Source organism: Opisthocomus hoazin, chromosome 8 (genome assembly GCF_030867145.1).
Source record: "Opisthocomus hoazin isolate bOpiHoa1 chromosome 8, bOpiHoa1.hap1, whole genome shotgun sequence".
Classification (NCBI taxonomy): domain Eukaryota; kingdom Metazoa; phylum Chordata; class Aves; order Opisthocomiformes; family Opisthocomidae; genus Opisthocomus; species Opisthocomus hoazin.
Genome location: NC_134421.1, coordinates 20,298,761 through 20,322,509, shown reverse-complemented (window position 1 = coordinate 20,322,509; position 23,749 = coordinate 20,298,761). Strand labels below are relative to the sequence as shown.

At 39.0% G+C, this 23,749-nt stretch overlaps 1 protein-coding gene across 3 annotated transcripts in view; it reads right to left on the bottom strand.

Annotated features, from left to right (window-relative positions):
* Positions 1-23,749, bottom strand: part of BLTP3B (bridge-like lipid transfer protein family member 3B) — a 62,265-nt gene that overhangs the window by 18,143 nt on the left and 20,373 nt on the right. For all 3 annotated transcript variants that reach the window (XM_075428167.1, XM_075428166.1, XM_075428165.1), the window contains 11 exons: positions 22,258-22,349; positions 20,605-20,794; positions 18,150-18,290; positions 17,404-17,574; positions 15,939-16,119; positions 14,509-14,592; positions 6,758-6,940; positions 6,537-6,655; positions 4,561-4,702; positions 3,658-3,851; positions 179-1,677 (listed from right to left, as the gene is read on the bottom strand). In XM_075428167.1, the coding sequence (XP_075284282.1) occupies positions 179-1,677; positions 3,658-3,851; positions 4,561-4,702; positions 6,537-6,655; positions 6,758-6,940; positions 14,509-14,592; positions 15,939-16,119; positions 17,404-17,574; positions 18,150-18,290; positions 20,605-20,794; positions 22,258-22,349 (2,996 nt within the window). The remainder of the gene's footprint in view (positions 1-178; positions 1,678-3,657; positions 3,852-4,560; positions 4,703-6,536; positions 6,656-6,757; positions 6,941-14,508; positions 14,593-15,938; positions 16,120-17,403; positions 17,575-18,149; positions 18,291-20,604; positions 20,795-22,257; positions 22,350-23,749) is intronic.

The window sequence follows — 23,749 nt, the reverse complement described above, 5'->3', positions numbered from 1 at the left end:
TCATTTCAGCTTTCCTTGAACGCTGGATACTGCATATCTTATATTTTATATATACTTTGAAAATTTTAATCTACTAGATGTTCACTTCTGTCGACCATTACTAAATCTATGTGGCCAACAAGATTGATAAACATTTTCAAGTAACAGGAAAATTGATTTTCTATTAAATCTTCTATACCTTGATGAAGATTGGGATGCAGACCGTCTAACTGAAGTCACTTTCTCTTTTTTCACGTCAAGCTCTTCAGATTCTAAGGCAGTTTCTGTTTCCAAGTCCGTGACATGGTTAGTACAGCCTTCAGTTGTGCCTTCCTGTTCATTTAACCTATTTGAGAACATGTTTTTGTCATCCTCTTTATCAACGAAAAATTCAGTGGAATCTTCTCTCCTAGTGAAAATGGACGCTGAATCCCTAGGATGCAAGCTACTTTTCTCACTTAGAGGTCCACAGACCTCCTCTGAATCACTTCTACTAAAAAGTCCGCTGCTTCCTCCTTCACTTGTATCTCCCAAACCTTTATCTGACGCATCATCTGAAAATGATGCTCCTTTCTGAAAATCCATATTACTGTCTGATTTAAACAAAAGAGGATCTATTACAATTCCTTTATTAACTTCAGCGTTCAGAGGCTTGCAGTCATTTACATAATCAAAATTAGTCATACCAGCTTGCACCATTTTATTGCCAGCTGATTTACTCTCTGAAGTAAGAGCTTCCCCATTTCCCAAAGGGGAGAGTTCTGATGCCATGAGACTTCGTTCTTCCACAACTGGAGACTTACAAGGGCTTCCCTGAGTCACTGGATGGAGGAGTAAGGCTAGTTCTGCACTTTTCAGCAGCATCCCAATGCAGACATCTGTTTGCTTTGCAGGTTTTCCTGTCACTGCTTCTACATCGTTCCTTAAGTTTTCCAGAAGCAACACAAGAGATTCATGGAGGAACAGCAAAAACAGATACTGGTAATGATTGATCTGCATGCTTACATGTTTTTGAACATGTACAAGAACATGTACATCTGCATCAGAGGAAGAGTTTTCAGAAAGTGCTCCCGAAGTGTCTGACATCTGAATGCCATTGATCAAAGGCTCCGTCTCACTGCTGTAATATTCCTTCAGAAGTTTTTTACGTTGCAGTCTATTAGCAAGATCGCTAGATTCACTTTTCTGAATATTCAAAGCTGTCTGATTATCTGATAAAATATCTTTTTGCGACTTTGCAAATCTTACTGGCTGGCAAATCCAAAGTGACAGTGGGAAGGAGTCCACAAAGCTTACTGGCCGGCCTTTCCCACTTTTTGTTCCTTCATAATCTATCCAAAACTGGGAAAAATGCAAGGCCCAAACATCAGTAGCTGCTGATGTCTTTAACGCATATTTATTCAGTTTTGGGATGACATAACCTTTATAAACATCATGCATTTTAGTATCTTGTTCATGAGCATGTCTCTGGAAGATTGGATGCAAAAGATTAAAATTCTTCTGGGACTTGGGAAAACTGGTGAAAGTTCTACTGAAAAATTCACAGTCTTTGAAGTTCTGAAACAAAGCTTCTAGATCAGAGTGTCTGCAGTTTGGCGAGTATCTTGTATTTGTAGCAATCATCTCTGAACTTTGAATGGAAAGTGCACGAGGTTGATCTTTATGAATTTCAGGTTTGTTTTCAGATGGGATGATGAACTGCAAGACAGAAATACATTTTTTCTAGTTAGAAATATTTATATTAAGAAGGTATGCAATTAAAGAAACAAAATTATTTAGCCATGACAGCCAAAATAAAGGAATGTAATTATAATTTTATGAGAACTCAAGTATACTAGCACAGAACAGGGATAAGTCAAGCTCACATTACAATTTGTGTTTCCTCTCATTTTCAGGAAGGATTCTGTGGCATCTAAAACTCAGTGTTTGTACAAAAACTTAAAGGTCTCAGGCTTTTCTTATCTGAAGGATTTAGATTTAAGTCAGCTATGTTAGGCTGAAGCGTCTCATTTCTTCAACTCGGGAACAGCTTGGCAAAAGCTTCTACAAGTGTTCCAAGTATTTACAACTTTGAACTCCAAATTATAGTTCTCTCTTTTTCAATCTGATTTGTCAAATAGGGTTTTCCATTACACTGAGCACTACTGTATTTTATTTCTATGTTAGGCTACAAGGAAATAATTACATGTGCTAACACAGCCAATATTCTTAACAATACAGAATAGGTATACTGTGACTATTATCTGATAATCACAATTTTTTTCATCATAAAAATATACTCCAACCCCTAAAAAACAACAAAATACTTCAGTATACTGGATTTAACTTGCATATCATTAGTGCAAGTTTTAAAGAAAATATATATTTCATGCCAAATCCTGTATCTGATGTTGTTAGCACGGACCTCAGCCATGCTAGTTTTGCTAATATCAATGATGCTACCTTCTGTCACAACATCTCCATGCTGAATCTAGAAAGATCAGAGTAAACAAGTCATCCTGAACACACTTAAAAGATGGAAGTGACGAAGCTTCTCCATGTAAATAAAAGGACTCGGAACAAAATAACCAAATACATAACTATATAACAATTAACTATATCATATGTAAACATCAAGCACACCAATAATAAAAGAGTCATAATTTGCTAGAATAAAAATAATGGCAGTTAATACAGGGATGAAATAATTAATATGAATTAACGTTTGAGCATTTTAAGAATACTTTTACTGTTATCTTCTCTTAGTTTAGTGGGCTATTCACACATAGTAATTCGGTATTACATCAGTCTGTATTTGTGGTTGCCTGGTTGTTAGGTCTCTATTGTTTTCATTCAGTACAAACCACATCCTTTTGAATTTCCCTTAAATATGCACCACAAGTCTTAGGAAGGTAACCATCTCTCCATATGTTGACTTTTTTAGAGCCCTTGAAACCTATTCCGTGGGCATCATCGAAAGAACTCCTTGTTTTGTTCACCTCTGAACCCTGGAAACTAATGCCCAATGCAAATCAGGGGGCAAGAGGAGGGGGAATTCATCTGCCTGGAAATCCTTCATCCCCAAAGGAGGAGACAAGGGAAGCAAAAATCTGATGTTCAGCTGCATTAACAAGCACCACTCCTCTGCAATAAACATATAGAGAACGTGTGTACCTGAACTACAGCCAAGGGCCAACATGAAACAGAAAATGGTGAGAATGGGTTTTGGAGAAGGAGACAAACCTTCAGATGAACTGCGCTCTCTACTCCAGGCATTCACTAACAAGACAAAAGAGTTCTGATATACTACAATCACAGTTAAAAGGGAGGGCCCTTGCATTAATATAGAGTGCAAACATGATTTTTTTGCTAGTTATTTTTACTTCAGTGTCAATTTTTTCTACTTCTCCTATGTCAGCTTCATTGAACACAGTGAAATAATTTGTTAATACTCCCATTCAGGTCTTCAATACAAAACCAAAATACCCCTAGGACACAGATAAAAGTTGTATGGAAGACAGATGTCTGTCTTCAAACCATCGCATTCTACGCAGATTTCCAGAGCAGTGTTGCTTATTGCATGGGTTGTTTGTTCATTTATTTGCCCATTTATTCCATAAGCTGCTTTGCTAACAGCCTTTCAGAAGAAAAGGAATTTCTTCCACAGAACCAGAAAACCCCTGTTCAATGACAACATACCTTTAACATCAGTCCATCAACTCTAACATCAACATGTTCATCTGATTTTGAATTGTCATTTAACTTGTACATGGCCATGAACTGAATAAGACTCTGTTTCAAATCCAACACAAACTGATTTAGCCAAAGAATACTTCTCTCATCCAGGGTGAATTGTAAAGCATTCAGCTGGCCATACAGATTTGGACATGGAACTAAACGACAAAACAAAAAAAAAAATCATGAGAGTGTAGACTTAACATTTTCACCAGTATTTCACATCAGAGAAAGAATGGAAACCCACTCCTTTGGTCCCATGGCAGAATAAATTATTAGGAGATACCTAAAGTGATGCTTCTTTCTCTCACTCCACGCAAATAACTGAATTTTTGAATGTAAAAGCTAGTATTAGAACATAATGAAGTCTGAGGAGAGGGGGAGAATGTCCTCATTACAAAGGAAGGACAGGAGCAAGGTGATTTGCTGTCCTCAAGTCCCATCCCCAAGAAATCCACCGACATTTCTGCATGTAAAACAGGGCCAGCCCCACAACACGTTAATAAAAATAACTCCAGCAGATCTTTGATGCATCTTAGATATTACTGTAATAGTTCAAGTGCTTTTATGTAGCCAGACAGTGGAACTGCAGAAACAATACATCTGTGTTGGAGAACGAATAATTTGTGTGTCAGTAAAAGTGCTGTGAGTTTTTTCAGACTTAAAAAGCATGTTTACAAAAACCAGTATTTATAGGAGTTTGCCAGGAGCAAATGCTATGGAAATGGAGCAGTGTTGTATTCTTTCCATTTTAGAAAGCCATTACCTATTTCCAATTGCCAACCCGTAATTAGTATTAAGTTTCATAACGGTGAACGTAACACACAAAATATATGGTTTGGTACAAAAAAAAAAAAAAAGTCTTACTAGGAAAGTCCTTTCCATCTGGGTAGTAATATTCAGTGAATTCTATATGAATAGCTGGCATTTCTGGTGGAAGATAAAGTGACTTTTTATTGCAAGAGATCAGAGCTTTAGGGGAAGAACGACACTGGTCTGCTGTTGAAACCTGTAAAAGAAAAGATTAATTTCATTAACGCATTACATTTTTATGAATCCTTAAGCATTTGCAGTTGTAAGCCACTGCCCCTAGTAGGGTAACATTCCACTGCTCTCAGATGTAGATCCCCAAATACACAAAGTGCTGACAATGAGAAACACCTAGTTGCCTTCCAGCAGAAACAATCCGCATAGATCAGTATCACAAGGAAACTGTACAGTATTAACAGTACCAGTCCCCCTTCCTTCACGCGAGGCAGGAGGCAGCAGGTCACTTTCAAAGGCATTCAGTAGAAGCCTAGAATGATCTGACATCTTTATTGCAAACACTACTACAACTGTATAAGCAATTATGCTAGGACATGGTATATTTGCATACTGTCTGTCCAAAATGACCCCATATCTAGATGATAAGGGACAGATAAGCTAGGTAAGTTTTTTTTTTACACACGTATTAGGAAGTCCTTGTACTGTAGTAAGGACAGATTCCAGTACATGGGCCAACTCTCGACTGTATGTTGGTAAGCAAGGTGTTCAGCACGCACCTATCAGAGACATGTATGCTTGGCTATGCCCAAAGGTTTACTTCTGTCATAGGAGAATCAAGACACTACACAACAGTAATCCTCCATTTCTGCTTCCTTCCAATACAAATTATGAAAAAAGAAAGAGATCACCTTTGGATATGTATTTGACCTTCAACTTCTTGCAATGTACCCTAGTTTAAAAAGCATGTTGTCAAAACAAAGCTCTTTCATCCAACACTCAGTAGGTCAGACTGCTAGTTAGCCAACATACTAACACTGAATATATGATGATGTCTACTTGTATTAGTTTCACCGAATATAATTAATACATAACCTTTATAAGCCTGCTTCACTCTATGTAGCTGTTTTCAAGCTGCAAACATCTCTGTATTAACACAAGCAAAAACTGAAGTAGTAACAGATCTATTTAAAAAACAGCATTTTGTAAATTGTATAGAAATAATGACAACTGAAAAAATTGAAAATGTATTTGTGTAAGGAGGAGGAGGAGACAAGCATCTGAAGAGCAGAAGGCAAATGAAAACACCAACAGTACAAAATGATATATAAAACACTTCAAACCCAGATGAAGGCTCCTAGCAAGCTGCAACCTACCATTCCACCAGAAGTGATATGGCAAAAAAGCACTGGAAACTGGAACAGCAGCACATGAAAGTCACAATGACTAAGGGCACACACTAAGCATTTTTGTTAACATCTGAAATTTCGAGTAGATCCTCCTATACTACAATCACTCTGCCTTAGAGATATACTCCTCTATTCCAGTTGCCTTCTATCTGCACCAAAGAGTGAATCTGGACCCCAACCACCAACTAAAACTACTCACTCATACAAATAGAGGGAAGAACGGTTAAAGTGTCTACTCAAAATATCCTGGGGGATGGAGGGGCTGGAGAAAAATTTTTAAAACTCTTCCTTCAACATTAAAAAAAAAAAAATCCATGTACTTTGAAAAAGATAACAAAAAGAAAAGCACGAAATACAAAACCACATATTAAAATACTGCACACCTAACATAGTACAATGAAAAGCTGACATTCTGAACGTCAGGATTTAGGGAACAGTAAAGCTTGGATCCAAAATGTAATTGTGATAGAGTATCAACTAATATAAAGTTGGTAAGAAAATATCCACCAATTTAACAAAGCAGAAGCAGGCCTATAAAGGTCTAATCCCATAACGAATGGAAAGACTTTTATTAATTTCAATGGGCTTCGGAATCGTCCCATAAAAACCATAGTTATGTAACAGTCAAGGGCAAAGTAGCCCCAGTTTTACTAACTTGAAGAAATGTACCTGATATATATTGAAATCTGCAAGTCTAACCACAATAGGACTAGACATCAGTTTGCCCTTTGGTTGTTGGGAAGATACAGAGGAAGCCCTAGATGTTCCTTTCGGTATCTGTTCCTTGCCTGTAGGAAAGAATAGCGATGGAATCATTGAAAAGAACAGTCTTTTTTAGAATAGTTTTAACATTTCATGGAATTAGAGCACTAGTGATGCAAACAAAGTACCTGTTTGTAGGTTCTGAGGAGATATAGCAGGTGGTGATCTGGGAGGAGAACCTATGACCTGGTCCTTCACAGCCTGCTTAAGCAATTCAACATTGCTTTTGAACTCATTTAATAATTCTTTGGCCCAACCACTTCTGGTTTTAGTGGCATCACTATAATGCATCCAGTGATTGCAGCTGTCTCCTGCAAATAAAAGGAAGGGGGGAAATATTAACTCATTTGAAAGTCTGCTTCTAACTGGGTAACAAGTTTTGACTATTCCACAATTCTTCTTCAAAATACAATTTCACTGCATGCTGTAATTACAGAACAACAGAAGTTACAACAGACGTTAAAACAGAAGTTATATATTACATAAAAACAAGCCTCACTGCTCCACAAAAATCACTCAGAAAACAATGTCATATTGCCACCTGCCTTTTAACACTACTAACGAATGCTCAAAACATCACTGAATATTTCCAGTTCAGAGAAATTTGATGACACATTAAAGTCATATGTGAGAACATGCAAAGAAATGTTTCATTGGGGAAAAAAAAAGTGACAGCAAGTAACAGAACAATTTTCTCAAGCTCCCTTTTCCCAAGCTTATCTCTTCTGCCACAACTGTGTCCTACGAAGTTCCTGGTCCCTTTCCAGAAATGTATTCTTTTTGTCTTGGCTCTCTAGCACCTTTATTGCACACAAACAAGAAGGTAAGTTCAATCAGCGCCACAGCACACACAGCCTTAAAAATCAAGTCCAGTGGAAAGTCTTTTATTCCTAACATGTTTCTGTTGGTCAAGCCTTCAAACCTCTGAAAGAAACTGAGATGTCTTCAAACAGTCCCTGTAAAGATGGTCTACTAACTTGTTCTGTAATAATGATGCAATACGAATAACTTGTATCTAGTTCATCACTCTTTAAATACCAGCACATGAGAACTTCCTGTATTTGGGGCTTAATGAGGTTTTGGATACTTACACTGAGGATGAGTAGATATGGTTGCTATTAAAATAAGAAAATGCTTGGGGAAAAAAAAATTGTGATTTCAAGTCTAAGTGCAAAGATTTCAGCATGGAAGAAACTTTAAGGGAGGGGCCTATCAAAAAAGACAACATTTTTCCCCACCCTCCTGCTTCACAGCGTTTTGATCGTTATTCACATCCTACTAGCCAAGGAAGAAGAGAAAGAAACAGGGAAGAAAACAGAAAGAGAGCAAGAGGGCAAAGATACATTAAATTCAAGTCCACAAAGCTGGGATTCTCCAAAAGAGGGCTGAAGTCAGGTCACCCAAAGCACATGCACATAAACTCTGAAGTACCTACAGGACAGCAGCATTATAGGAAAAGCTCTCATACCCCTTCTGGGATGCCAGTATGGGTAGGTGCCTCTCTGAAGTGCGTGCACACTACCACATGCAGTATGACGAACACGTGGGAGGAGAAACTGGAGATCTGTGTGCACTTGAAGGACTATGATCTCACTGGGATCACAGAGACATAGTGAGATAGCACACACAAATGAAATGCTTCAGAGGATGGACACAGACTCTTTGGGAAGCCCAGGCCAAGAAGGCAAGGAGGGCAAGTTGCCCCTTCAGCACAATCAGTGGGAACACATGGAGCTCTGCCTTAGAATGGATGATCAGCCAGCTGAGCGCTTACAGGTTGGGATTAGAGGGCAGACCAACATGGATGATGTTGTGGTGGATGTCTGCTACAGAAGATCTGACTAGGAAGATGATGAGGCCCTTTTCAGACAACTGGAAGTATCATGGTCACAGACTGTGGTCCTCATTAGGAACATGGCCACCCCAGTATCTACTGGAGGGGCAACACAGCAAGACACAAGCAATCCATGTGGTTTCTGAAAGTGTATTGATGACCTCCTCCTAACACAGGTAAATTAAGGAGCCAAAGAGAGAACATGTTTCACTGGAGCCGATTCTTACAAAAAAGGAAGAACTGGTCAGAGATGTGAAGGTCAGGGGCAGCCTTGGCTGCAGTGACCGTAACACAGCGAAATTCAGGATTCTGAGGTGAAGGAACAAGGCAAAAAGCTGAATGACAACCGAGAACTTCAGCAGAGCAGACTTTAGCCTGCTTGAAAGAATCTCATAGGATGCAACACCAGCCAGAAGAGGGGCTCAGGAAAGCTGGTTGATGTTCAAGAATCACCTCTAAACCAAAGAACGGTCCACCCTGAAAAGCAGGCCATCTACCAAATGTAGAAGGCGGCCTGTGAGGATGAACTAGATATTCAAAGATAAAAAGGAAGTGTACAAGATGTGGAAACAGCATCAGGTTACCCAGAAAGAATATGGAGGAAGGTGTTAGGAATGTCAAAGCCTGTCTGGAGTTGAATCTAATGAGGAGCATTAAGGACAACAAGAAAAGCTTCTATAGGTGCATCACCAGCAAAAGGAAGAGTAGGGAGAGCTTGGGCTTGCCGCTGAATGGGACAGGGGACCTGGTGACAAATGACATGGAAAAGACTGAGGTACTCAATGTCTTCTTTGCCTCAGTCTTCACTGGTAACAGTTGCCTTCAGAATACTCAGGGAAGTCTGGAGCAAGGAAACCTTCCCCTTATCAAGGGAGCATTAACTGAGGATCAGACGTGCACCAGTCCACAGCATCCTGACGAGACGCAAACAAGTGCTGAGAGAGCTGGCCAATGTCACGGGGAGCCCACCCTGAGTTATCTTTGAAAGGTTATTGAATAGTGGTCCGGAAAGGTTCTTGGAAGCAAGCAAACGTCATTCCTATCTTCAAGAAGGAGGATGAAAAGAACAACAGGCTGGTCAGTCTCATCTCAAAGAAGGTAATGGAGGAAGGTAACAGATGGCAACAAAGCAAATAATCCTGGAAACCATTTCAAAATACCTTAAGGACAGGAAGGTGACTGTGAGTACACATGCATGGATTTATGATGGAGGAATCATGCCTGACAAACTTTACAGCCGTCTACTATGAAATCACTGGCTTGGTGGATGAAGACAGAGCAGTGGATGTCTGCCTCACCTTTAGCAAGGCTGTCAACACTGTAACACGACCAGTGACAAAAGATGAAGTACTGACTAGGTAAGTACACAGTGTGGTGGACTGGAAACTGGCTAAACTGTTACTCTTCAAGGGCTGGGATCAGCAGCATGAAGTCCAGCAGGAGATAATCATCAGGGCCAATACTGGAGCCAATATATCTTCATTAATAACCTGGATGATGGGACAGAGTGCACCCTCAGCAGCTTTGCAGATGGTACGAAACTAGGAGGAATGCTTGACATGCCAGGTGGCTGTGCTACCAGAGGGACCTTAAAAGGCTAGAAAAGTGACACAACAGTAATCTCATGAACTTCAAAGGGAAATCCAAGTCCAGCATCTGGAGTACAGGTTAGGGGCTGACCAGCTGGGAAGCAGCTTTACAGGAAAAAAAAAAAAAAAAAAACCACAACAAACAAGTCTGAGACAGTAAGTTCAATATGAACCAGCAATATGTCCTTGATGCAAAGAAAGCCAGCAGCACCTTGGGCTGCTTAGGAAAAGCACTGCCAGCAGGTCAAGGGAGGTGATCCATGCCCTCTGTGCAACCCTGGTGAGGCTACATATGGAGTGCTGGGTCCAGTTCTGGGTTCCCCAGTACAAGGCAGCCATGGACTTACTGGACTGAGTCCAGCACGTGGTCACAAAGACCCTTAAGGGACTGGAACACCTTTCAAGAAAAGGTTGCGATAGCTGGGATGATTTAGCCGGGAGAAGACAAGGCTCAGAGGGACCTTATCAATGTGTACAAATGACTTGATAGGGGAGTAAAGACGAAGGAGCCAGATTCTTCTCAGTGGTGCCCAGTAACAGGACAATCAGCAATAAGCACAAAGTGAAATACAAGAAATTCCACTTAAACATTATAAAAAAGCTTTTCTACTGTGAGGGTGGCTAAACACTGGACCAGGTTGTCCAGGGAGGCTGTAGAGTCTCCACTCTTGGAGCTATTCAAAACCTAACTGAACATAATCATGGCAAGCTAACTTTACTTGACGCCACTTTAATCAGAGGGGTTGGACTAGACAGAGGTGCCTTCCATCCTCAGATATTACACAAATCTATATATGGAGATGTTATTGCCACATTTATCTGTGAAAAGTGAAGAGCAGGCCAGATTGTAGTAAGAAAACAATATTTTAGTGGAGCAGGCACTGATGCTGCTACCATGTGAATTTGTTGCTGGCTAGCCAGGAAGAAAACGCTTTCCAGTTTGTCCTATTGTGTCAATATATCAGCTCGATCAAAAATTTCCTGTGCTGCAAAATGTCCTGCATGATGGCAAAGTAGCAGCTTTCTCTGATCATCATCCAGCAACACATCAGCTGCACAGATAATGGATCTGGATAAAAGCTTCTATGAGAGCAGGTCTGTGAGGACTAGTAAAGTGATAGACTGCTGTACAGACAGGTTTACAATCCCAGGAGGTCTGGCTTACGTGTGGGTTATCACAGTCCACGGACACACAACTGGCTTCATTTTTCTTCAGTACTATGAAAGGCTATGGTTGGAAGGCTTGATTTTCAATGGGTTTGAAATTTACCCCACAGAAATTACGCCTCAGAGTCCCTTTAGAGTCCTTCTGCGTGGGGTCTGTACAAAAGCAAATAAACAAACCCCCACAAGAACCAAATCTACAAAACAATTAATTGTTGGGGACTTTTTCCTGAAGGATTAATCATAACTTCCAAGAAGACAACACCAAACGAGCTATTTCTAAATATTCCATAGGCCAGAGGTACAAAACCAGAAAACAGTCTGGTAACAGCCACAGAAGCATGCAGCTGTTCCCTCCATGCCCACTGCTACAGAGCATTAATACGGTGTTGTCCTTCAGTATTCAAGCTTGCAGAGCCTCGGGATAGGAATGCTCTGCAGACCAGGTGATAGTCCGACACAGCAGTATATAGGGGCAAGATACCTACCAGGCTTGAGAACCCCTTTTGAACTTTCAAGATTAATATGTGCTCCTATGAGTAAAGGGACTCTTCCCTCTGTGATGATAGTTCGCCCACAGAATTGGTACACTTTTCTAAAACAGTGAGACGACGATGACTTGGGCACCAACGACACCACCAGGAGCAGTCTGAGGAGTATCAAGAAGGATTACAGAGCCCTGGGAATGGCAGTGAGGGACTCTGGAGCGCAGGCAGTTTTTTCATCAGTCCTCCCAGTCGAAGGGAAGGGATTTGAATGTGCCAGTAAAATCGGGCAAATCAACAAATGGTTACAGGGTTGGTGCCACAGCCAGCGATTCCGCCACTTAGGGCATGGGAATTGCTTTGAGAAACCTGGTCTACTGAGGGCTGATGGGGTCCATCTGTCAGAGAAGGGCAAGAGCATGTTTGGTCACCAGCTTGCCAAGCTGGTGAAGAGAGATTTAAACTGAAGTTGCCAGGGGAGGGGAACCTCAGCCCATCCCAGTCCTACCAGTCTGATGCCAGTGCCAGCAATAAATGCCCAGAGCCTGGAGAAGGGTCACAGGTCAGCAGGAGAGCACCTGGAGAGCAGCACAAAGGAACTCCAGCCAGTAAGTCAGCTCCATCAGGGGCCCAACTTAAATGCCTCTTTGCAAACGCACACAGCGTGGGGAATAAACAAGCAGAATTAGAGAAGTGCCCACACCTGCACCACTATGATCTCCTTGGCATCATGGAGACTTGGTGGGACAGCTTCTGTGACTGGAGTGATAGAATGGAAGGATATGGGGTCTTCAGGGAGGATAGGCAAGGGAGACAGGGAGGGGGTGTTGCCCTCTATGTCAAAGACTAGCTGAGGTGCATGGAGTTCCAACGGGGGATGGATGAGGAGCTGACCGAGAACTTACGTGTCAGGATTAAAGGCAGGGCAGGGAGTGGTGACATTATAGCCGGGGTCTGCTGCAGGCCACCTAACCAGGAACGCTGAGCAGATGAGGGCCTCTACAGACAGACAGGAGCAGCCTCATGTTCACAAGCCCTGGTCTTCAGAATCACACACATTCATGCAGAATCATGGGGTTTGGAAGGGACCTCTGTGGATCATCTAGTCCAACCCCCCTGCCAAAGCAGGTTCACCTAGAGCAGGTCGCACAGGACCTTGTCCAGGCAGGTCTTTAATATCTCCAGAGAAGGAGACTCCACAATCCCTCTGGGCAGTCTGTTCCAGGGCTTTGTCACCCTCAGAGTAAAGACGTTCTCCCTCATGCTCAGACGGAACTTCTTCTGCCTCAGTTTGTGCCCGTTGCCCCTTGTCCTGTTGCTGGGCACCACTGAAAAGAGTCTGGCCCCGTCCTCTTGACACAGAATCACAGAATTTTAGGGGTTGGAAGGGACCTCTGTGGATTATCTAGTCCAACCCCCCTGCCAAAGCAGGGTCACCTACAGCAGGCTGTAGAGGACCTTGTCCAGGTGGGTCTTGAATATCTCCAGAGAAGGAGACTCCACAACCTCCCTGGGCAACCTGTTCCAGTGCTCCGTCACCCTCAGAGGGAAGAAGTTCTTCCTCATGTTCAGACGGAAATTCCTGTGCCTCAGTTTGTGCCCATTGCCCCTTGTCCTGTCACTGGGCACCACTGAAAAGAGCTTGGCCCCATCCTCCTGACACCCACCCTTCAGATATTTATAAGCATTTATTAGGTCCCCTCGCAGCCTTCTGTTCTTCAGGCTGAACAAGCCCAGCTCCCTCAGCCTTTCCTCACGGGAGAGATCCTCTAGTCACCTAATCATCCTTGTAGCCCTCCGCTGGACTCTGTCCAGCAGCTCCTCATCTTTCTTGAACTGGGGAGCCCAGAACTGGATGCAGTACTCCAGATGGGGCCTCACCAGGGCAGTGTAGAGGGGAAGGAGAACCTCCCTCGACCTGCTGGCCACACTCTTCTTAATGCACCCCAGGGTACCACCGGCATTCTTGGCAACCAGGGCACACTGCTGGCTCGTGGTGAACTTGTCGCCCCCCTCATGGGGGACTTCAGCCACCCTGATATCTGTTGGTGGGACAACACAGGAGGGCATAATCAATCCAGGCGGTTCCTGGAATGTGTTGATGATAACTTCCTTCTCCAAGTGATAGAGGAGCCCACAAGGAGAGGTGCTACACTGGACCGCCCCCCCCCCAATCAACTAAAAGCCCCTCCACACTACTGGATTGCTTTAGATCTCAAACTCAACAGCAAACTTATTTAGGCTATTTAGATTTTTGAAAAATATATTTACTAGAAATTATTTGTAAGAAATGCTTCTTTGGAAATCGCTAATATCTGTTTAATAAAAATTTCTTAACAAAAGGCTATACAATTGAACCTCTACACATTGGGATTCTTGTTTAGCAAAATAAAATAAAAACCAAAACATTGCTTGGAAATGGACATAAAATGATAGACTTCTATGTGGAAAAAAATCTAGCAGATTGACTCTTTCAAATATCCAATTAGTGAATTCTCAGTCTGCCATACTGCCTTCCCCTGTCAACACACAATTCATGTCAGAAATGTGTAAACACTGTTTTGTTGACCAAACAGAACTGTGAAAAGTGTTTGGCCTAAAATAGCTCATTCACAGAAATCAAATTGGTTCCCAGGTTGTTGCTTTTGTTATTTGTTTTTGCATACAGAAGGAAATAAAAAGGTGTCTATTTCAAATGCTTAGAACATTATTATCCAAGCCATATACATACACACACAAAGAAATTTTTAGTATTCAAGCAAGACAGATACATTCACAGGTAATCCACAAAATGCTCACTTTCATACCTGCTTTGTGAAATGGATAATAGTCCACTGTTAAATAACTAAAGGAAAGCTGCATGGCCCCTCCTGTAACACGTCTGTTTGAGTCTGTAAAAATAAAACAGTGCTCAGCTCTGCAGACATTGTATTTAGAATATTAGTTCTCATGTTACTGCATTTCTTTAAACACCTAACAGTTACTTCTTCCTCCCTGTTACTGGCTCTCCTTACAATCTCATCATCTTCCCTCAAAATTTTCACTAAGGTACTACTCACTGGTTTCTAAAGATCAGCATGTAGAACTCCGTGTTCTGTACACAGTCACTACTAACAAACTGCATATTGTTTTAAGTGCTATTAAAAACTGAAGACAACTCCTTGAATACATATTACTGCAGTTTTTCTGAAACAAAGCTTTTCACACTGAATATGAGATTATGATCAATCATTCGAAGTCAACATTTACTTTAAAGAATATTGTAAATATAACTTATTTGACAAATATTATTGCAGTGGTCTTCTGACAGTGCTCTGTTCTGATTTTTCCATTAAATTTAAAATTCATAGCCAAAAATAAAGGATCAATAAAGAGGTCTCACTGAGCATGATAAACCCTAACTGCAGTACATACACTGCATGTAAGGAAATAAGTCTGTAGCCAGTAAATCTTACGCTCTGCAAGTGTCTTCCCTAATGAATGAAATACATTTGCTAAAACCTAAGGTTTTCACACACTTTTCAACTGATGTTGTATGCCTCAAAATTTTTCAGTGAGTAGCCAGCTCCCTGGATATACACTGATATGTCATCCTCTTCTGATCATTTTCAAAAGGTATGAAAGAAGTGCCATTTGTTGTCTTTTTTTCCGACCCTAAATATGGCTATATGCAATAGCTTTTCATTTGAAAAAAGAAAAGCAAAGTACAAGTAGTACACACAAAACCATAACGCCACAGAACACTCATTCCATTCTTTCTGTGTGCTGCAGAACACACTCAATTCTCTAAATTAGTAACTCAAAAGGGACTGGTCTTTTATTAGTCTGGAATTTATAGGAGTATTACAGAAGCACATTGTATAGTGACCCTTTCAAGCCACAGTAATGTTGCCACTGCATTTTTCATAACCCAGTTAACTGATAATATAAAAGAAAAAACAGCAGTAACAATCAGACTGGACAGAATCAGTTTCTAGAAGACAGGAAAAGCACTGCAGCTACCAGGACTCTCAGCAGCTTTTACTGCATTTATTATAAATTAATTACAATTAACAATCAAATTTTGTCCTGATAGAGGCACCTAGCTAATTTCAAATGTGTCTATAGACACTGAAGACAATTCTGGATATTCCTTTAAAATAAACAGACTCTTGCTTAACACTATTGTATTCCTCAAAATGTCTTCTAAAGATGATTATGGCTCACAGGCATGTTACTTTAAAAAAAAAAAAATTACCTTTTTCTTTAGAATGGATATCATCACATATATGAAGGTCCAAATGGGAAATTACTAAGTGATGAGAAGTTTCCTTAACATCAAAATCATTAAACAATTTTACTATTGCATCATTTTGATCAGGTGCTGCTGTTGTCTGGTGCGCTTTCACCTGCTGAGAGCTGGGGGCAGGGGCAGAGCTCTGAAAAAAATATTTAGTCATATCGATTTATAAAGTTTATCCTTCCTTTCAAGCATAAGCATCCTTTTACTTACTCAAAACAAGCTTTAAAATAAGGAAAAATCTGCACCACATGCATTCACCTTGGATCATTACTGAGATTTAAGTGTGCTGTTTCAGAGTAAAGTTAAGCTGAGCTAACGGCAAGGTGTCACAAAGAGGCATTCCCCATTCTTTCCCTCACACTCCTTGATACCCCTGTCACTTGCAGCACTGGTATTTTTCTAACTTTTGTTGCAAGCCGTTCAGAAAGCTATCAATTTTTTGTTGGGCTCATTTCTGCTACTAAAGTTTCCCAGACCACATGACAATAGGGCCAAACATGAGCTGGTGCCAGTACCAGGGAATTGGCAAGGTGCAAGTACAGGGAACAGAAGAATCAGGACCTCCCTGCTCAGTAACAGCTAACCATTAGATTGCTGTAGCTAAACCATCAAATCACATCATAAGTCACCAGGACCACCACCAGAACTGAACTCTCTCTCAGTACACTAGCTTTATTGTAAGAGATCCTATACAAACCAATTCACTCAGTCTTAGCAATGAATTATGTTTTGTTTTTATAGGACTATCTTTTATCAGTGTATCTGTGCCACTTCTTCACAGACAAGAGATCCCTACCCCCAACACTGACAAAGCACAGCTGGTCTTGTCTGCTGTGTGTGCTGAAAGAACACCAAGATTTACGCAAGACTATCTTATATGTAGCAGCAATATCACATCTATGCCAGCAGAAATATGTTAACAGTAGAATTATTTTTCACTATATATTCCAACAAGAGAGCTTCATGAAAGAAAGTTCTTACTAAAAGCTAATTTTTCAGTACCATGAAAACAAACTGGACAAGCTCTTTAAATTATTATAGTAAGCATATCTATCCACACATTAAGGTTACCTTAGTGTGTCTTAATTACTTTTTTTAAAATTCATAACTAGAAAATATTTGGAGAGAAACTTTCCTAAACAGCTAATCAACTGTTAAGTAAATACAGAAGTCTAACTACTCTGTAGATGGATAAAGAAATACAACTTTTTTGCTTCCTGAAATTAACATAAATACACAAAATCCTGTAAAATGAAGTCTATTTTATACTATCACGATTCACTCCCAATGTAATTAAGATATACAGCTGAATGAAAATAAGTAACTGAACATTCTCTAAAATAAATTTATGCAACTAACCACACCGTGTTGTATTTTACAACACCTGATAATGATATAGCGAGACAATCAATTATCGTACCTGTGCTGTTTCAGAAGCCAAGCTTTTTCTCTGTTCTGTTGATTTCTCTATGGCTTCACTGAGAGATTTGGCATACTGCACCATGGCTTTCAACTGCGAATCAGTCAAAACCCATAGCAAATCATCCAGAATCAGAACCAGTTTTGATGCCACTACATTACAATCCTTTAACTGTAGAATGAAAATTTAAACAAGTCAAATGGGTCCACTAAATACTCACATTTCTTATATAAAATACAAGAAAAAAAAAAAAACAGCTGAATGCAAAACCATACTTCTCAAAAAGAAAATCTCCTCCATATGAATAGCAAACATTTTTTATTTTAAATTGCATTACTCTCATTAACTAAACAGTACCTAAGATATAGTATAACTACGCATCACTTTTTATTTGTTTGGCAGGCATTGGATATTATTCCGACACATTTCTCTAAATGTAAGTAATTTAAATATTGCCTGAATCTAGAGAGAGAAGACAACATGCATCATCATAAACAAAGCTCTACAGATCAAATTATTTCATTAGCAGGACCTGTGCAAGGTCTTAATCTTCAAATTCTGCCTGCAATGCTTCTCCTAAACTCTACAGTCTTACTGAATATGTGTTATTAAAAATTTAGTTCAGGCAATTCTACATTTTATATGGCCTAAATTTAAAACGTTTACTGTGTGCTTGTATACATTAATAGCATGACTTAAAAATGAATTAATAAAAAAATAAAAGATATCAAACTTTTCAAGTTTACCCTTCTTTTAAGCGTGACCCTAATTTTTGATTGGTTAGTAATCAGTCGAACTGGAGCACTCATGATTTCATGCTTAGAACTCTGGATTGCATCTGCTTCTATTCTGATCATCTGCCAGTTGATTTCTTTAAAAGTCAAAACCTTTAAAGAGAGAGAAAAACACCTTCATGCAATATGACAGTTTACTTGTGCCTAAGCACATGCATGTGTGCATTTGTAAGTATGTATCTGTACACGTATACAAACATGCTCTCTCATATGTATCCTTCATGCAGAGCCATACTAGCAGAACAAATACAAGTCAATGCTATTCCACTTACAAGTGTCAGGAATTAAAGCCCTGATCCTTCTTCTCTACTCCAGAATGTCACAGAAATGTTAAGCTAGTTCCAAGCAGCCAGAGGTAACAAGCGGCATTTAAAATACTCAGAAGAAAATAAGGGTCACAATTATTGTGTACTAGGTTGCTTTTGGTATAGGGGAAAAAAAAAAAAGAAGATTGTGTAGTTTAATTTCAAAATGCTAAATCCTAGTATACAGGAAAAGAGCAGGGAGGGAAGCAAAGCTACAGGATGGGAGAAGTTTTTGGAGTGTTTTATTTCAATCAAAAGAGAAAATTAAACATCGAGCACACTGTATGCCATACAGAGCCCACAAGATTTTAAGTCATTACATGGATTACTAGAAGACACAGCAAGCAAATGTTAGAATAATGATACAAGAGCAGCAAGTACAGCTGGATATTGAAAATAAAATATGGGAAAATGAGGGACTTTTTTTGTCCCTCAGCAACATCATGGAGAACATCAAATGAACAGGACGTCAAGAGGAAAAAACATTAATTCTAGCTTCCCTAAAAAAACTCCTTGCTACATTAATCTCTGAAAGGAAACAGATCAGCCATGTGGAAAGTGGAAGAGGGAAGAGTTTATCTGGTATGCATCTGATTTTTCAGCTGTCATTCTCCTCTTGTCAGTTTGAAAACTGTACAGCCTGTCTCCTACCAATATAAGCAGAAACTTAAGTAAAACATACCCAATGTGTTTGGGAAGGAGGCACACACAATGAAGAGAGCAAGATGGACAGGCACAAAGTGCAAAGTAGCCTGAAAAATACTGCTTGGAAAAAAGCAGAGTACCTACCCTCCTCTTCCAGGAGATGCAGCGTGAATGGAAGCTTCTGAAAAATTCTAAGGAGACTCCTTATTATCTTAAGTGTAGCTACAGTGCAAAGCTAAAAACTTACTCTCTTAAAATGTAGTTTAGGACAAGTTTTCTTTCTAGTACAGTGTCAGTTCTGTTTTTTCACATTTTCATACAATTTACTGCTAACAAATCAGTCAGTACAGTTTCTAGAAATTTGTGTTTCCAGAATTCATTACACTAAAAGGAATAATCCTCAGGGAGAGCTCTGTTGTGTATGGGGCGACTATTCAGAACGAAATTCTTCCTAAAATGCACAAAATCAAAAAATACTGCAATACAAAGTTCCATCTAGTCAAACTTTAATTCTCCCTCTTTAGACTTCATTAGCACATGAGCATTAGCATATAGCTAAGCTGCAGGAAAGAAAAACTGTCAGAAAAACCATTCATTTAAGTTTTCCTTCCCTACACAAAAAGCAACTACCAGACTCCTCAACTCTGAGTAAACTCTGTTTGCTCTGGAATCATCACCTCTAAATGGGCAAACATGGGCAAAATTTGAAACACTTATTTATCCAACACCAGATGCATGCTGAAGTAAGTTTTTCTCAATACAACACACAATATTTAGAACCAGCCTTGCACTCAGTATACTTTTTACTTCGGTTATATGGGAGAAAGCAAAAGAATGGTGTATACCAATCTAGGAGTTCCATGTTTCATTCTCCCAGAAGGAAAAGTATGCATTTTACTGCTATTACTTTTTTGTATACATATGATTTAGTTGTTCCAAGAAAAATGCGTAATTCTTGCATGGGAACTTTATTAAAGATCATTTAAAATGGCTTAAAGAAAAAAAATCCTTATTAGGCAAACCCTCACAGAGAAGTAAATAACCAGTTAAAGCTTTAACAAAAATAATAATAAAAACACAGCACAACACCTTATCCTTCTAACTTTAATATACCATTCTCTTTTCTTTCAGTACTCCTCAAGTCTGCCTCTAGTTTGTATCTTAAAATGGTTACAAGCTTGGAGAACTTAAGAGGGGACCAGTACATATGCTTGCCCTGGTCTTTGCTCTTCCCTAAGCATTCACTTTGACCAATGCTAGAGACACGACGTTTGATCTGACCCACATCCACCACTATTGGATCCTTGTGTTCCTACAGGACAGCTGAAACTACTGAGCACAAAATGTCTCCGGCCCACTAACAGCATGTTTCCTAGACTGTATAAGGTTGCAATTCAACTTCCTCCTCCTCCACCTCAAAAAAAAGGAAAAAAAGTTAGCAAAAAGACAGTATTTACCTCTCCACGCTGAGCTTCTTGTATTCTGGTAAATCTGAGGTCAGCATGTTCCCAGTTTGCATTTACACTATATATTCTCAGCTGAGAAAGTTCAAACGAAGCATTAAAGGCTTTTGCACCAATCCTTATTATAATGGAGTTCACAGAAACCGAAATGCCTTCTACCACTTTTTCAGCAAAGCCATATTCACTAAAAAGTGAAATGCCAACATATTAAATACACACCCAATGAAACAGCACAAAATTAAACTTATTAAAAAGCTAAAATACGACATGAAACAAACCATAAGTTCCTAACCTATTCGCCAGATACGAATTTTTGTTCAATATACTTGATCTAGTTTACAATAATTTCCATCCTATGATCCTAATCTCAAAATAGTCATTAAAGAACATATTTTGAATCTAGATCAATCTACATGAAGTATGACAATTAATGCAATTTTTCCATGACAAATGTTTTATACATAAATACACAAAAAATAAAATATGTATTATACATACATAACAGTCTACAGCATTACATAGAAATCTTACTCTTATTTAAGTATACATAATGAGTAATTCAGGTCAAATTAATTATTTGACATTTCCAATCTGTTTAGTATTTATCTCTACAAGCTAAGTTCTACCCATAAAGACTAGTATCTTTCATATATGCAAAATAGTATAAAACTATTTTCTTTGCTTCATTCTATAAAAGCATCCTAAATGGTTATATTTCTACACCAAATCAACATACATTCCAGTGTTACAAAAGATAAAGCAGTTGCAATTAATTTTTTAATAAAAATCATATGCGTTCTTAAAGCTTTAACGTACGGAAAAATATATTTTTAAATATTCTTTTAACATCTAAAGCTTGCCTTTCTTTGGGTTTTTTTGTGTGGTTTTTTTTCTTATTTTAAAAGTACAGTTTATGTAGTTTGTCATTCCTTTTCCTTTTCATAACTTTCATCCTACACAGAATCTCTATTGCATTGATTTTCAAGCTGTACCCTAGGAGACATAAAGGCCCATGGACTGCTTCTACATATTACGCAGAAGTTAAAATAAGAAAAGCAATCATATCATCTAATTCATTCCTCTGTGTATGGGTCCCTACGCCCACTGACAAATGTTTTGGGTCCACAGAAAGGAAACAACTTGGGGGGGTGGGGGGAAACGTGGGATGTGTGTGCATGAAATATTTTGGTAAGATTTGGCTGATACAGTGAAGGAAATAGAACTTTAAAATGCCACACTAAGAAATAGCCCTTAATACTGATTTTTTTAGATCAAACAAAAAACCCCACCCCAGCATTGCACATATTTTCCAAATAGACTGAAGGGAAGATACCTGCAATTTTCAAAAACTTAATATCAATTAAACTTGGTAAATTTTTGATGCAGTAGTTGCACCCATATGAAAGATGCCTAGAAAGTTCCATACATAGTTTAGATGTTCTTTCCAGGCTTGGGTCTGGACAGTTCCATTATCACTATACATATGTAACTCCATCCACAAATACTACAATAAAATTTTAGAGAGATAGAAATGGCAAGCTGCAACCATATATAAGTCTAGAAATTTGCATGGGATCTAACTATTTTATAGCAATTCAAGTAATTTAAACTTTTTTGGATCAATTACATCTAAGTATCTTCACTGACCTCTGTCCAGACGCAGTTGCTATAGGAGAGGGTCCATTAGGGGCACGTGGCTCTTCACACGTGCTCATTTCCATTACGACTTTATCCAAGGACTTGAAAAAACAAAACAAAAAATTTAGACATAAGAGGTAACAAAGTAAATATACATAAAACATTTCTTACCATGGCAATTATCCCCATAAACTTCTGTAACACACCAGAATCACCTTTTTTTTTTTTTAATTTGCTCACATAAATTTTCAAATTTTGTGAATTCTAACAAACCTTCCCATTCAAATACTGGATTACAGAAATCTTGATCTCTGACTATCATTTATCCATCACACACATTTTCAAAAATTGGATTTTGAAAAGGGCTAGATTTAATGCAGACTCATATGAGTCTTCTTCCTGTATGGTTGTTCTTTTACTGAAATAGTTAATACTTCCCGAGCTTTCCAAATGGTTCAAAAAGTTCAGAAAATTTTAATTGAAAATATTTGAAACTAGTCCACTAAAGTTTGTGATAGCAGATGAAGTTTTGTGCTGCATCTTTAAACCAAAATCTGAGTGTGTATAATATGTACACACGAATGAGTATACCCTGTGTGTGTGTATGAATCTTCAGCAGATCTAGGAAAACAAGCAATTTCTAAAAACATATATTCTAGTATAATTTGCAACACATCACATTATAGTAAAATGGTATGCTATTATTGTATTCTTCATACTTGAGGTGGGACTCTTACAAAAGAAGCTTGAAATTAAGGGACTGAGACACCTAAATCCCATTTTAAATGAAGGCTGTATTTAAATAGCAGAACTATAACATACTTCATAAATAATGCACACTAACAAGGCTGAAGAGAGTGGCAACAAACCAAATGCAAAACCTTATTGCTAGCAAGTGAATAAATCCAAGAATCTCCTAACTTACTTTACAATGTTTGTGACCTAAATTTCTCATGCAGCCTGGGAAGGCTCTTAATTTAAGGCTTATAGTTCTGAGATCTCGTCCCACTGGAAGCTCATTTAAAAAACAACAGCAAATATTACTTCCTTGTCTAGTTCTGACTTTATACCACACCTTCTGAATTCCTCCATTTACCCCCTCTCAGGTCAGAAAAACCACACTGAAAAGCTTTGTCCTCAATTTTAGATTTTTCACAATTCAACCTGGCCTATCTAGTGGACTTCATTATTACATTGTGTTAATTGTGCCTGTCTTCACAATCCACTTACTCCACAAACATTTTTGTGTGCTACTATTATCCATGTAATGCCCTGACTACTACCTAGAAATTCATAAACTCTTTACAGTTTTATATTTTTTATTTATACTTCACTATATCGCGATGCTTAAAGTGAAGCATTAGCTGTGAACAGTTAATCTAGACATTTTTAAATTATTTTTTAAGCTGTCTCAATAACTTGCCTTGCAAAACAACATCAGAGGAAAAAAAAACAAGAAAAAAACCCAATCCCTTAGTTTACAGATGATGGGAGGCAGGGG